Below are 15,519 nucleotides of genomic sequence, written 5' to 3'. Positions count from 1 at the left end.
TACTTACCTGCACAGCCAAAAGCCAAATGGTACCTAGAAGAAGGGCTGAATTTGACACAACACACATTTGCCTTGGCTTCAATACTGGCCACTGAATTGTCCAGGTTGGTAGACCACAGTTTCACTAAGGGCAGAGAGAATACAAAAGGGAGGGAAAAAAGGTAGGTTAATACATTTAGAAATGCTTTTACAATCTGGAAAATCTAATTACTGCCACCAATAGATCTTTGTGGGAACTAACAACAGTTTATAATCACAGGACCAGATGTGTTTAAACTGAATGAATGCAAAAAAAAATAGCATGTTTGAACAAAAGCACACTTTATTTTTATTGTCAGAACCAGAAGAGATGAACAATCAGTGGATATTAAAAGGCAGCATCTGCTATCTCACTATAGATGAGAATGAAGTGAAGATGCTAGGAACATTTCTTATTATATCACTCAATTTGGAATCCCATAGATTTTAGACTTTACTACAGAAAGCTGGATAAGTAATTTCAGTGTACTTAAAGCTAGATGACTGAAATTTAATTTTTCAAGATAAAAAAATAATAATTTATTCTTTGAAGGGGTGAATCCTGAGGTTTTAAGGACCAGAACAGCCGTAAGTATTAGAGCAAAAGATGACTAGTCAAACCGGATTAAACTGATATGGTCAGGGAAAAGAGTGATGAAAGCAGGGGAGAGAGGAGATGTGTGAGAAGAGCAAGATATTGAATTCGACTATGTCAAGTGACAAAATCAGTGCTTATATCCAGAAAAGCTCCTTCCCCTTTCTATGACAGTAATAGGGAATATTCTTAGTCGTCTAGAAGGTCATTCTGAAGAGTTTATCTTGCCTGCTTTTATTGGTCCCTTCCACACTACATAGTTATTTTCTCTGCTCAAACTTCATGTTAAAGTAAGAAAGAAAGGTAGTAGCCTGAATAAAATAATATTAGCAAGAGAAACTTAGAAGTAATATTTCCTGATGAACTACACTATATAACTTATTCCTTTTACTATAATAGTATGAAGTTAAAATGCAAGCAAAATAGACAAGAAAAAATAAGATAATTATGCTGTATGCATTCAGAAATAAATAGTAAGGCACACTAGTAAGGAACTTCTACAATAAAATTTTAAAACCATAAATGTCCTCTAACAGGTATCAATTATTAATTTTTTCTAGGTAAGTCTCTTTAAAAACTGATTCAAAAATCACTAGATTTGGACTGAGAGAATTTGGGTTTGAATTTTGGCTTTCTTCATACCATGTGAAACTTGTCAAACTTTTTAAATTATTTGGATTTGTTTCCTTATTTATAAAATAGAAGGGGATGGCATTCTAAATGATTTCTGAGGTCTCTTATGAATTTAAATACCATGGTTATTCTAATAAAAAGAAAACTTGGTTATAAATATATAAATAGTAAAGAGAATCCCCCTTTAAGTTCTAATAATATATGACACCTTAAAGTTAGGTATGAGTGACTAACATTATGTCATTTTTTTCCTAAATGAAAACCAATCCTCAGATACTGACAGAAATTAGTATTATACCATTATATTAATAATTAATTATTAACTGTGATCCACTCTTTTTCCTTTTCTTTCCTCTTAATGCTCAACTCCTGTTAAGGTCAGTCAGTCTGTGAAGGGCATGACTGATTGATGAGGTTGCTCCTAGTCCTCAAGGAACATACTAGCCAATTTTGGGTGGAGCCCTACCCAACTAGTAGACCTAATTTCTGTTTAGAGTATAAACAGATTCCAAGCTGAGAGTCCTTACCCTGAGGGAAGGAACCCCTATCCTTGATCTCCTCCATTAGACTTCAGGGTGACCCAGCCTGTGAAGGAGAAAATCAGCCAAAGAGGTCCAAATGGAAATGGCTTCCCCTTCCCAAATTGCTGAGGGCTTCTAAGTCTCAGGATCAAGCTTTATTCTCAGCAGGAGGAACTGAAAACTTCCAGCCCACTTCCTCATTAAACATCTACCAATTAAGGTGGATTATTTTCACTTGTCAGGGGAATTCCTTTTCAGAAGGGATTTAAGGCATTTTAGGGTCTCCCTTGCCATATTTGGCTACTGAGAGAAAGCAATAACTATTAACTGCCCACTGGTCTAATTAGTAAACTGATTATTAATTACCAAGAAACTGTCTCTTGGAGTTTTCATTCCTCTCAGATAATACAATAAAAGGGGAAAATAATTTCTAATTAAGAAAAGAGCTAAGAGCTGCATTACTGTATTGCTGTATGAAAACTGAGAGTGAAAACTGGCATTAAGCATACACATGACTGCCCTTTAAGAACTGAAAACATTCAATAGTATTTCTGGAAAGCAGATAACTAACATCAGTCAATACTACTGCTGCTCCTACTATTCCTATCACAACTATCACCATGATGACAACTACCACTATTACCACTCCTACTATTACACTATCACCACCACCACTACACTAGCATAGCACCATTTCTTTGAAAACCAACCTGTTTTTGCAGTAGTAAAATGATGAATGGATAATCCGATCTATCCATCAATCAATTATAAACATTTATTAAACACCAAGTACTATGCTAGGTGAATAGTAAAATGAGCATTTAACTGAGATGTAGATGATTTGGGCTTTAGTTCTGGACTCTGTCATTGATTTACTATTTGGCTTTGAACAAATACATTCAATTCTTTAAGACTCATAGTACATAAAAGAGTAGTCAATAAGCATTTATTAAGCAACTGCTGTGTGTGTCAGGCACAACACCATATTCTAGGGACTAAAAGGGAAAAGTAGTCCCAGCCCTCAAGAAGTTTACAGTCTAATGAGGTAAACGTGTAACACTAAGTATATCAAAAGACATGTCAAGGGTTAATTTGAAGTCATTTCAAATGGAAGACATTAGCAGTAAGGGGAGAATAAGTGAGGTTCTCTCATCTGTAAAATGAAAGGTTTCCAGTAAATTACTTTTTTTTTCAAAAAGTAAATCTAACAAAATAATAGCTATGTAAAAAGTGTAGGTTTTAAAAACATACAGTTTAACTTTTAAGTACTAGATGATCATTTAGAAACATGCTTCAAAACTAAATTCACAAATTCAAAAAAATTTGGCAGACAACAAAAAAAGTACCTCAGGTTAAAGAGTAATAATATGCAAGAGAAATGACACAGTGATAATAAATTAGCTAAAGAAATATGTTCATAAGAAAAAGGAGTAGAAATAGGTAAAGATAGTCTATGGTACAGTGAACAAGGGATGGGAAAGTTTCTAAGGAATCTAGAGAAGATGGATAATAATAATGATGATGATGATGATAGCAACAACTCACATTTATATAGCACATACTATATGCCAGGTCCTGTGCTCAGAATTTTACAATTATTATCTCATTTTTTTTCCCTAGTTGTTCGAACTGTCAACTGCTGCTGGCAATTAGGTGGTACTGCAAAATTCAACTTCCAAAACAATAATTTTTGATGTATTTTTTTTATATTAAGCTAGGAATTTACACCTATAATCCATGTGCTTGATACTATCCATTAAATACTCCTTTCTTAAGAAAAAATTAGGTGATAATTTAATGGCATCGCTACGCCTGGTACTCTTCTGGCCAGTGCCAAAAGAATTAACTCACCAGATCTTGGGTATATCAGAATCATTACCTAAATTTTCTAGCTTATAAAATTCTGTTCTTTTTAATCAAGCACACGCTGTCAGCATGTTAACATGCAAATAACATGCATATACTATTAGAAAGATAATGCTCAGCATGAATGGAGAACTATGATGAAAGGGTTAGTTGTTTATACAGAGACTTACAACACTTAATTGTACAAGAAATAGTTATGAACTTAATAGGAATTAAAAAGTAAAATAAAATCTATTAAAAACAATTAAAAATATTCCTGTAGTATGAAATTTTCACAAAGGCAGCATTTTATAAGGAAAATTACCAATTATCCTATGAATGTCAAACACATTTAAGTAACATTAAATGACTTTCATTTGAAGTGAGTTTTAAAAACATTTTCGGGGACAGCAGATTGTAGACTTTATTTCATGAAAATTTAATTTGTCATTTCAGAGCAATCATTAATAACTTTTAACTGCTAAGCTATTTGTTCATATGGAAAGGCTTTTTTCTTGGTGGTTATAGAAACAGTTTTAAACATTCACAGTTACTTAAACAGCTAACTTTTAACTTATAACTACATATATGTGAAAATTCTGGTCTGCTCTTGAAGGAGAAGTAATATAAAATCAAAGTGTATTGGCATTAAGGGACTGCTACTTCTTAGCCAGCAATATCCTATTGTAAGTATAAAATGAGACAATATTTGTAAAGTACTTTGCAAATCTTCAAGCAGTATATAAATGTTAACTTAGTATTATTGATTCATGTAGATTTTTTAAAATAGAGAATGAGGAGTGTGTGGTGATAATTGAGGATCAAGTTACGACCACCAGAAATTACAGATTTATTATTAAGGTGCCTGGAATAACTGAACTAGATTTTGCAAAGAAACAAAAGAAAAATTAGCGCCTACTGAATACCTAGCTTCATGACACGTGGTGGCTATAATTATACACCAGGAACTTGCCATCTTTAATAACCAACATTTGAAATATATCTGAGTTGAACATATTGACCTGAAAGTATCCTTGAAAATTCAGTAAGCAAAAATGTCTTTGAACTAGGCCATTATCACTGGCAAAAATATTACTTATACCCACCTAGGCATAACATTAATCCATAAATACTTAAGAGTATTTTAAATAGATGTTGCCATACCAAATCCTTATAATTTCTGAGCTTTGTGGAATGAAAAGCTTTCAAAATACAGAGTTTTACAATCACTTTCATCTACTCTTTCAATTTGCCTTTAAGCACTAAGCTAAAGCCTTCTGTCTCTATCACTCTTCGGCAAACATCAAGAATTTTATGACACTCTGATATTACCAGACAACAGTTCCATGAGATGGATAAGTTTTTCGTGTGTGTGTGTGTATATATATATATGTAATATAACTATAAAGGGAGTAGGGAAGGAAAAGAAGGTGAGGGTAGAGGGAATAAACCATTATTATACCTCTATGTGTCAAGCACTGTGTGCTAAGAACTTTACAAATATTACCTCATTTACTTCTTACTCCAATAATAGCACACAGGTACTATTATTATCCCTATTTATGAGGAAACTGGGGCAGAAAGAGTTTAAAGAAGTAAATGAAACCAAATCTGAACTGAGGTCTTTCTGACTGCAAGCCCACACATTAACTGCTTCTGTATGAGAGTGCCATCATTAATCACGTAATTAAGTTGGTTTTCTGTGACTTCTCTCTATAACTTAGAAGAAGCAAACAATTGTATTCAAGAGAGATGATAATGGGTTTCAAAATATTTATATAATTTGTAGTATATGAATAAGCAAAAGCTAAGAAACTTTTAAAAAGGCTATGGTATGATAATACACAACATAAAGGCATTATGTTATGGTACTTTGGGTCCACTTGTCCAATAAATAATTGATAACAAGTTGCTCTTTTTATCCTTGGAACTCTCTGGAATATATTTTTTTGTTTCATGGTCAATACACTGCTTATTCCTACGCATTTAAAGAGTTTTCTTTTTTCTTCCTTTTTCCCTTCCTTTCTTTTCTTTTCCTTGGTGATGCAAGCTGTGAATGCTTTGTATAAAGTTTATTAATATGCAATTGGTCAGTACTTAAATAGGTCACTGGTGTTCTTATCTTTTGGTAATAGATATATTGTATCTTCTGCTAAGAAAAGCAGAATCAATGTTCAGAAAAAGTTGGGAAAATGTTTTGTTAATAATTCATGCATTTTAAACTAAAATATTTTAGTCTAAACCTTATAAAATGTTTAAACTAATCATTATGGATCTTAACTGATCCCATAGCTTTCCTGTCTTTTACAGAAGTTGAGTTTTGGTCATCTCATTCTTGAAAAAACTATTCTGATCTTAATTATGCTAACACTACTGAAAGTTTCTTTCATGTTTGATCCAACATTCATTTTCACTACACTGGATTTCTTGTATCTATACAGAAGATCAGACATTTTTCATGTCCTCCTTCCCCAAAGGAAATATCTCTCTCTCTCTCTCTGTCTCTCCATCTCTCTCTCGCCCCCCTCTAAGATCCTTGCTTCTCTGCACCTCAGAAGCATAGCTTTTCACTGATACTGAATTGTTTCTTTTCTTTGCACTGCCATGACTCCTGCTATCATGTTAATGTTCTGACTTTTACTTTCAAATATAGTAAAAGGAAATCTATAACTTCTAACATACATTAATTTTACAGATTTCATTCCATGTTTCTTTCTTGTTGCCTTTAATTGGCAAATATAACATTCAAGGTTTCAACTAAATATAGTTATAACTTCCACATCATGACTTTACCCATCACAGTTTTGATATATCGTGTGTCAGCATAAGAAATTAAATGGGAATTTTTTTGAATTTTGTGGAAGCCACAGACAATATGCAAAGGTCAGAAGATGACACAGAATCTATAATGAAATCCACTACCCAAATTTTACAAAGAGGTTTTGTAAACATCTCATAAAAGAAAAAAGAAAAAAATCAGACTTCTCCGGTACAAAGGGAGAGTCAAAACATTTCACACAGATGTTCCAAATCATGTGAGCGCCTTGCCCCAATTCCTGCAATTTGGAAAAGATAACTGTATAAAAGCCACATATTTATATCTTAGAAGATACATGCATTTCCTCTGGTCTTTAACAGTCTTCTTAAGTAGCTTCAGTAATGGTGCTGTTTGATGCCTGCCATTAAGAACAATATTCTTTGATAGATCCAGCTCTCCTCCTTTGATTCTTAAGTAGTACAACAGCTGCCACCAAATTCTCTTGAGTTTTAAGTCTGGAAATATTTTCACATTGTGAAATATTTTGGGAGAAGGCATTCATTTGTCAGATTATAGTAACATGATGTTCTCTGTTGACCTAACAGATGAATTCATGTGTTCATACCCAAAATAAGGCTTTTGAAATTCCAGTACATGCATGTCTACCTTACCTTAAAAGTCACCTGAGATAACAGTATATTCTATCTTTTGTTTTGTTATTCGGTGGGATTTCTACTGAAGATTTTCAGTGACATAGAGCAGTTTCTCAATTTCTGCTTTCATTTGATTTAATTTGAGATTTGGGCTGCTATTATTTCTGATTGGTCTCAAACATGTTTTTATCTAACTTGATGCTAAGACATTACTGTTGGCACAAAATGGTATGAAAATTATCTAATTACTGTTAAGATTCACTACAAATTTTGTTATCATATAGTATAATTTTCATCCTGTTACTTTCAATTTTATTAATCTCTCCTTTATTTTTCAGGATTTCTATTTTGATGTTTAATGAGGGGTTTTAAATTTGCTTTCTGAGTTTTTTTAGTTGTATTCTCAATTTACTGATCTGCTCTTTCTTCTAGTGAAGTAAGCATTCAGAGATATAAATGGTCCTCTAAGTACTGGTTTGGCTGCATCCCATAAATTCTGGTTTATTGTTTCAGTGTCATTATCATTGAAGACAATGAATTTGTTCACTGACCCACTCATTTTGAAGAATTAATTTTAAATTAATTTTTAATCTATTTCCAATGACCTTTATTATTTATGGCATTAAGGTCAGAAAAAGATGCATTTAATATTTCTGCTTTTCTTTGCAAAATGTTTAATCTCTACTGCAAGGTAAGTTTTTGTCATTGTACCATGCACATCTGAGATACAGATACACTCCTTTCTATTCCCATTCAATATTTTCTAGAAGTTTACAGTATGGAACCTTTCTTAAATTCTAAAATCCACTTCTTTAACTTCTTTCTTATTTTATGGATTAACATAAATTTGAGAGGAGTAAAATGAGGTTTCCAACTAGTATAGTTTTGCTATCTACTTTGTCTTATGACTCATTTAACTTTTCCTCCAAGAATTTGATTTCGATATTATTTGATGCATATATAATTCATTACTGTCAATACTTCTTTGTACATGGCATCTTTCAGCAAAAAAGTAATTTCCCTGTGTATCTCTTTTAATTAGGTCTATTTCGCTTTTTCTTTGTCCAAGATCATGACTGCTAACCTGATCTTTTTTACTTCAGCTGAAGCAAAACAAATTCCACTTCTCATTTTAATTTAAATTTTGCTCCTTAAATATTGATTCTGCTCTTATTATAATTCTGTATCATTGTGTGTCAAGTATATTTCTTGTAAACAACATACTGTTGGATTCTGGCTTCTAATCTATTTTTCTAGCCTACTGCATTTTATAGGTGAATTCATCCCATCATTTTTACATTCATGATTGCTAACTGTGTATTTCCCTCCATCTTATTCTCTTTTTTACCCTGTCTCCTCCTCAAGTGTCTGTTTTGCTTCTGACCCTTGGTTCCACAGATCTACCCTCACTCCACTCATCATGACAATTCCCTTTTACATAGCCCCTTCTCCTACTTCCCAACTGAGTAAGATGGAATTTCTATACCCAACTGTACATGTATGTAAATTCTTCTGTCCTTGAAGTACAGATGAAAGTAAAGTTGAAACACTGCCCACGCCCCCCTCCAATATTCTCTTCATTGTACAAGCTCTTTCTTGTGTGCTTCATTTATGGCAACAATCTCCTCTATTCTCACCTCCACTTTCCCCAGGTATCCCTCTTTCTCACTCTTCCTATTCTTTTGAGATCATTCCAATATAACAGAACTTACACCCATACCCTTTGTCTAAGTAAACTCTAACTGCCCTAGTGATGATAAAATTCTTGGGGGTTACACATATCACTTTCCCATATAGGAGCTGAAACAATGAAACCTTGTAGAGTCTCTTACAATCCCAGTCTTGTTACCTTTGTATGTTTTCCTTCAGCCCTGTACTTGAATGTCAAATCTTCTACTCAGTCCTAATCTTTCATCAGGAATGCTTGGAATATTCTATTTCATTAAATGTCCATTTCCTACCTCTCCACAGAGGATATACTCAGTTTTGCTGGATAGGTTACTCTTGGTTGTAATCTTAGTTGCTTTGCCTTCCAGAAGTCCTCTGCTCCTGTAAGTGGTAGCTGCTAAATTCTGGGTCATCCTGACTTTGCCACCATGCTTACCACGCTATTTGAATTTTTTCAGCTGACCAAAGTACTTCTTCCTTGACATGGGAACTCTGGATTTTGTATATAATATTCCTGGGAGCTTTCATTTTGGGGTCTCTTTCAGTAAGTGAGAGATGGATTCTTTAATTTCTTGTTTGCCCTCTAATTCTAAGATATCTGGGCAGTTTTCCTTTATAATTTCTTGAAATATTATTTCTATGCTTTTTTGTTGTTGTTGTTGTTAATAGCTTTCAGGTTGTCCAATAATTCTTAAATTATCTTTCCTTGATCTATTTTCCAGGCCAGTTATTTTTCTTATAAGATATTTCAGATTTTTTTCTCTTTTTTTCAATCTTTTGTTTTCTTGTTTCCTGAAGTATCATTTTTATGGTCAGGTTTTTGTTTTTGGTTTTTTTCCATTTTTCCAGCCTACCTCTTATTGATTCTCTTTATCCTGGAACTGTTTTAACCGGTAACAGCTGCTAGATGGCATCTAGTCCTGCTGATCATGCTAATACACAGTTCCCATCAGATCTCTTTCTGCCTAGGTGTTCATTCTTTTTACCATTTCTACTACAGGCTACTCTCTCCTGCTGCCACTGCTACCACCAAAACCTCGTGCTGATTCCACTTTTATGCTGTGACCCTAACCAGCCCCAATCACAGTGTCCACATACTTCTCTTATCTATCCTCCTAAACTACCTGGAGCTGGAAAAAAGACTTACTGTAACTTCTTTTTGGCTTTGCCACTCAGAATTCAGTCTGGTGTGTTTTCTGAGTTATTGTAAAAGAGGTTTTGGGGGTGCTGAGGCAAATTTGATAGTTCCCCACTCTACCATCATGATTCTGCTTCCCACCCCACCATGTTCTTTTAAATAAGGAAGGAAAAATTTATGTTGGGCACATTCTATTCCTTATTCCTTGTCATTAGACTCTGGATGCTGTTTTTCCAATTTAGCTTGTAAATCTCAGTAGTTATTATCTTTTCAAGGATTGAACAATATGACACAATGGGAAAATTCCTTCTTGAGAAGTCTGAACATTTCATCTAGAATCTAGTCATAACTTCACTACTTACTACTGTGTGGTGATCCTAGGAATACCATTTCACTTCCTTAGGCTTCAATTTACTTATCCAAAGGAGATGGAAGGGAGAATAGAAAATCTCCCATTTTTAGGCAAAAACAATTCTAAGGCTAGCCTACAGCTTTATTTAAGATAGTCGACTGAATACAGAGAGACACTACGGCACAGTGAGAGAGACTGATTTTATGAGTAGACTGATGAGTTCCAATCATAATTCTAACATAAACTAGCTCTGAGACCATGAGAAAGTCAGTTAACTTCTCAACATGTCAGCGACATTTAAAACTGTAAGTTATAAGAGAAATGACAATCAGAAATGGAAGAGTAACATCCTAAAATTACATCATATGAATGAAATTATAGGTCTGTCTCCTCTCCTTGTCCTTACCCCAGTAAATGGATAGAACACATTATGGAATTATAAGTTTAATACAGAGTGGATAGAGTGCTGGGGCCTGGAATTAGGAAGACCAGAGTTCAAATCTGATCTCAAACATTCACCAACTGTGTGACCCTGGGCAAGTCATTTAACTTCTGATATCCTCAGTTTTCTGAACTATAAAACTGGCAGTAAGAGTAGTGTCTTGCAACCAGGGCTGTTGTGAGGATAAAAAGAAATAAACCATTATAAGGCACTTAGCGCAGTGCCTAGCACATAGCAGGCCTGATATAAGTGCATATTCACCCTTCTCTTATCTTCCTAATCTCCTTCTACAAAATGTAATATATAGAAGGCAACATGATGTGTCTCTTCCTATCATTAGTACAGCAACATGTTGCCTCTTCTCCTACCATGGTTCCATTTCATACAGTCAAATGAGAGACAAAAGCCCCAGAAACCCTCATGGGGCTAAAGAACAGAATCTTATTTGGGATAAAGGCTACGTGTGTGTTTGTCTGTGGGTACATACATATATTCCTCACAGCCTCAGTACGGATGTTTTACAGGATGAAGCAAACAAAAAATAATGTGTAAATCCAAGACTATGAGAATCTCAAATCATGACATATATAAAATGATGACTTAGGAGGAAAGAAGACAATATAAAATATGGAGAAAAAAGAAAAGGTCATTAAGCTACTTAAAATGGTATGTGTTCGTCCTTCATTGCCAAAGAAGACCATGCCATCAGAGAAATAATGACATGACTTGCACTTGACTTTGTTTTGAGTAAGGGAGGGCTGTGCAGGTCACCAGCCTCACTTCTCCTCTAGAGCCATCTGAATCCAGTGACCAGATATTCATCAGGATGACTGGAGATGACCCAGGATGAGGCAGCTGGGGTTAAGTGACTTGCCCAAGGTCATATAGCTAGTGAGCGTGAAGTGTCTAAGGTGAGATTTGAACTCAGGTCCTCCTGACTCCTGCACTGTTGCTCCATCCACCGCACCACCAAGCTGCCCTAGAAAGGGTAGAAAAAGGTAAAGACAACATTCTTTCTCTTTTAAGTGAAGTAAATTTCATGTAAAATCTCCAAGAAACTTGGTATTCAGGATTAAGAAATTTCAACATAAATCAAGTAAACTGAACCCCCTACCAGTTACAATTTAATGATTCTGAACTCCTACAAGAACATAATTATCAAATTAGTTCTCCCATGATGGTAGCACGAAAACACAAGACAACAATACTGTGAAGCCCAAAAGTACTGATTTCTACTCTTCCTAATAGTAACAGAATTTGTGCCAATTTTTTGAACTGGAACTCAATAACCCTAAAATCCTGTTATAATATCTAAAGATAAGTTTCCATCCCTGCAAAGAGTAGGAAATAGAAGATAAGAGGACTACCTTTTGCATCATCAGAACCTGAAGCCAAAAGTTTTGGGTCCATCAAATTAAAGTCAACACTCCAGCATCTTTTCTCATGTTCCTAGTTCCAAAAAAAAAAGGCAATCTCAGAAAAAACACATTACTTCAAATGTAAAAGATAAGAAAATTAAAAGTAAGTATAGTTTGGTATCAATGTGTTGTTATATTGAAGAGGGAAATGTTAAACTAAGGAGAGATAAAAGGCAAGAACTTTTTTTATAACTATAATGCTGCTTTGAAACTTTTTATAAAAATTCCACACAAGTTTCTTTTCAGGGGCATTCTTCTAATATACTCTATGGAAATGCAGTTCTGAAGAGATGTTTTTCAGCACAGCTCCTATTTCAAAGAATTTAAGTTCAAATGGTACTACTATGCTAAATAACACAGAAAAAAATACATCCAAATGGCAAAATCAAACTAAAGATGTGATTCTTTAATCATCTTTTATTTATTTGCATACAAATAACAAAAAAACTAGAACCCTTTTTTACCTGGTAGACTTTTGACCTCTGTCCTGTGAATCCATCCCATAGGATGACTGTGCCTTCATAATCACTGCTGGCCAATAGATTCTTATGGTAACTACTCCAGCTGATACAGCTAAAAGAGAATTAAAACATTACTTTATACAACAATTTGTAAAATCCAGGAACATCCATTATATAAATCTTTGTGTCATTAAAAATGTTTAGGTAGCTAGGAAATCTTCACCAGTGTCTCATAATTATGAAGATAAAAGAGATCAATTAGTATCAAGAGGCAAAGATACAAATTGGCAGCTGAGTGGTACAGAGGACAGAGTGCTGGGTCTACAATCAGGAAGATTCCTCTTCCTAAATTTAAATCTGGCCACAGACACTATCAAGCTGTGTGACCCTGGGCATGTCACTTAATCTTGTTTGCTTCAATTTCCTCATCTGTAAAATGAACTGGAGGAGGAAATGGCAAACCATTCCAGTATCTTTGCCAAGAAAACCCCAAATGAGGTCATAGAAGCAGACACAACTGAAAACAACTGAACAAGACACTAGTGGTAAGAGTTACACTACTCACTTTTGTTAAAGCTATTACCACCTGTCAAAATCCTTTAAATCAATGTGAGCCAAGCTTAATTTTGATACCAGCCACATTCTATGCACTGTGACAAATGGTTCTGTGAAAAAAATTTCCAGTGCTAACAAGTGATCTAGAAGGTTTCCCAACACACTACCAAGACCCCTCTGACCTGAAGAGACTGTACTAGACCAGGGCTTCTTAAAATTTTTCCACTTGAGACCTTCAGCGCTTCTTAAACTGTGGGTCACAACCCTGGATGGGGACCCGTAGCTTAAAAAGCTCTGTGTAACTTGACCAAAATCCTCTCTCCTCTCCCCGGTGTTGGCTATAATTCCTAATGAAAGAGAGGTAGAACGTTTGACATGAGATATATTGCTCATCCCTGTTGATCACTGGATATTACCCTCAAAAAAATTCATGTTCACAGAGCCTCCAACATCTTTAACTTTTTAAGGTCACATTGTCCCAAATTTCTGCACCTTTAAAACCTCATTTCTACCAAAAAATGCAGCTTTAAAATAATAATCCAATTTACTAGATCACTAATAATGCGTATCTGTGCAAATCTCTATTAGTGCTTTAAAAAGATTATGGCTCTCTTTAACATAGTATTTTGGGGTTTACAAAGCACTTTCTCAAAATACTTTAAGATACTGTCTGATCAGACAGCACCCACCTTTCAGATTTCATCTAAGAAGGGTTAGATACCAGGGTCTAGTAGTAGAAGGAGGGTAATATAATAATAAGCACTAAGTTCCAGTCCCAGCTCCAAAACTTCTAGCTGCATGACTTTGGATTAGCATCTATGTTTCAATTTATTTATCTGTAAAATAGAAATCATATGTGTAGCATCAAACAGCATAGAAGGATTCTATATTAGATTCTCTGCATTAGAAAAGATTTCATTTTATAAAGAAAGTGAGGTACATCCTCAGAGACTATGGAGGTGGAGATGTTAATTGACTTGTTCAAAATTATAATTATGACAGAGTAGATTAAGATGGAGATCCTGTACCTCAAAATCCAGTACTAATGCAATTATATGTGGTTCTTGTGAAAGGAATGCCTTTTAAACCATAAAGCATAACATAAATGCAAGCTATAACTAAAGTCTCACTTAAAAAACAATCTTTTGGCAAGAACTGCAATAGTTTAAAGTTACTACACTTTATTCTTATTAAAATCTTACAAACTTGGTAAAGAGATAGAAGAATTAAGCTTAGTGGCAAATTCTTAAGACATTCACTTTAAGACTGCACTGAGTGGTCATTAATTATCTCAACACAAATAAATTTATTCAGGATTACCTATACCTACGGGAAATTTTTCATTTTAAAGTAAGAAATATATACTCTGACATCATTACAAATCTAAAAATTAAAGTTACATATTGCGTGTGAACTACAATACTTCCTATGGAGATGGGTTTTCTTTGAGGACATGTCCTCTGTCCCCTTGTTTTAGGATATGTGAAATCTCGATTGACTGGTTCCTCTATTTGCTATTATGCTGAAGATAAGTGGACATAACCAAAAGAAATCTTGCCCCTCTGTAACGTAGAAGAGCTATAAAAAAGCTACACTTCTTCCCTTCTAAGTAGCTTCTTTGGGACTAATCAGTATCTTTAGCAGAGGCAAGAGGAAAAAGAATTTCTCTCTTTCCACCTACCACCCTGTCCCCTCATACACAAATCCCCCCAAAAATGATGGCTGGAAGCTGAGTAAACAGTAGCTAAACATAAGCATGCCTAGGCAAGTCTGAGTCTTGGGGAGATTCAGTTGTTGCTGGTGTGAGGGAAGGGGGAGAAATTCTGACCACCACCACTAGAGGTTTTCAAGAACATTCTCAAAGAAGCTACCTAAAAAATGGAGATCCTATAGCTCAAAATCCTGTATTAATGCAATTATGGGTGGCTCTTGTGAGAGAAAAAAAGGAATGGAACCATTTTATAGCTTTCATAAACAAATAAATCCAGATTCTGTGACCAGTCACTTTTGATCCAGTCTTAACCTTAAGAACAAGAGATCTATCAGTACTTTCTGGGTCACAAGTACCCATAGGAGTCAAGAGTACATGTTCACACAGAAAATGGTCAGAGTCTATAATCAAGTTCAATGGAAACAGCTTTAGTCTGATGTTGCTACAACAGAGATAATGGCTTTTTTGTTTTTGAATTCTCCTCTGCTCTTCATTTTCCCATCAATTACTGTCTTGTCAATTTTACCTTGACAGCATCATTTGCACCCAATTTTTGTCTCTTTATTCACACGAATACCACATTATCTGAAGCTCTCATCAACTTTCACATGGTTTAATGAAGTAGTGCCCTAATTGGATATCCTACCTTAAAGAGATGAATATAAAAGTCTAGGTTTAAAATGGGAAGAAATCTTTATGGTTCTCTAGTTCAACCCCCTTTCTTCATTTTTAATATGAAAATTTGATTTTC

The 15,519-nt window shown here is 34.6% G+C and overlaps 1 protein-coding gene across 4 annotated transcripts in view; it reads right to left on the bottom strand.

Moving 5' to 3' along the window:
* COP1 (COP1 E3 ubiquitin ligase) overlaps nucleotides 1–15,519 on the bottom strand; it is a 251,041-nt gene that overhangs the window by 97,390 nt on the left and 138,132 nt on the right. For all 4 annotated transcript variants that reach the window (XM_072648565.1, XM_072648563.1, XM_072648562.1 and 1 more), the window contains 3 exons: nucleotides 12,506–12,614; nucleotides 11,991–12,072; nucleotides 8–124 (listed from right to left, as the gene is read on the bottom strand). In XM_072648565.1, the coding sequence (XP_072504666.1) occupies nucleotides 8–124; nucleotides 11,991–12,072; nucleotides 12,506–12,614 (308 nt within the window). The remainder of the gene's footprint in view (nucleotides 1–7; nucleotides 125–11,990; nucleotides 12,073–12,505; nucleotides 12,615–15,519) is intronic.

This window comes from Notamacropus eugenii, chromosome 2 (genome assembly GCF_028372415.1).
Source record: "Notamacropus eugenii isolate mMacEug1 chromosome 2, mMacEug1.pri_v2, whole genome shotgun sequence".
NCBI classification, from domain to species: domain Eukaryota; kingdom Metazoa; phylum Chordata; class Mammalia; order Diprotodontia; family Macropodidae; genus Notamacropus; species Notamacropus eugenii.
The sequence above is the reverse complement of the archived record's forward strand: the minus strand, read 5'-3'. Positions and strand labels throughout refer to the sequence as shown.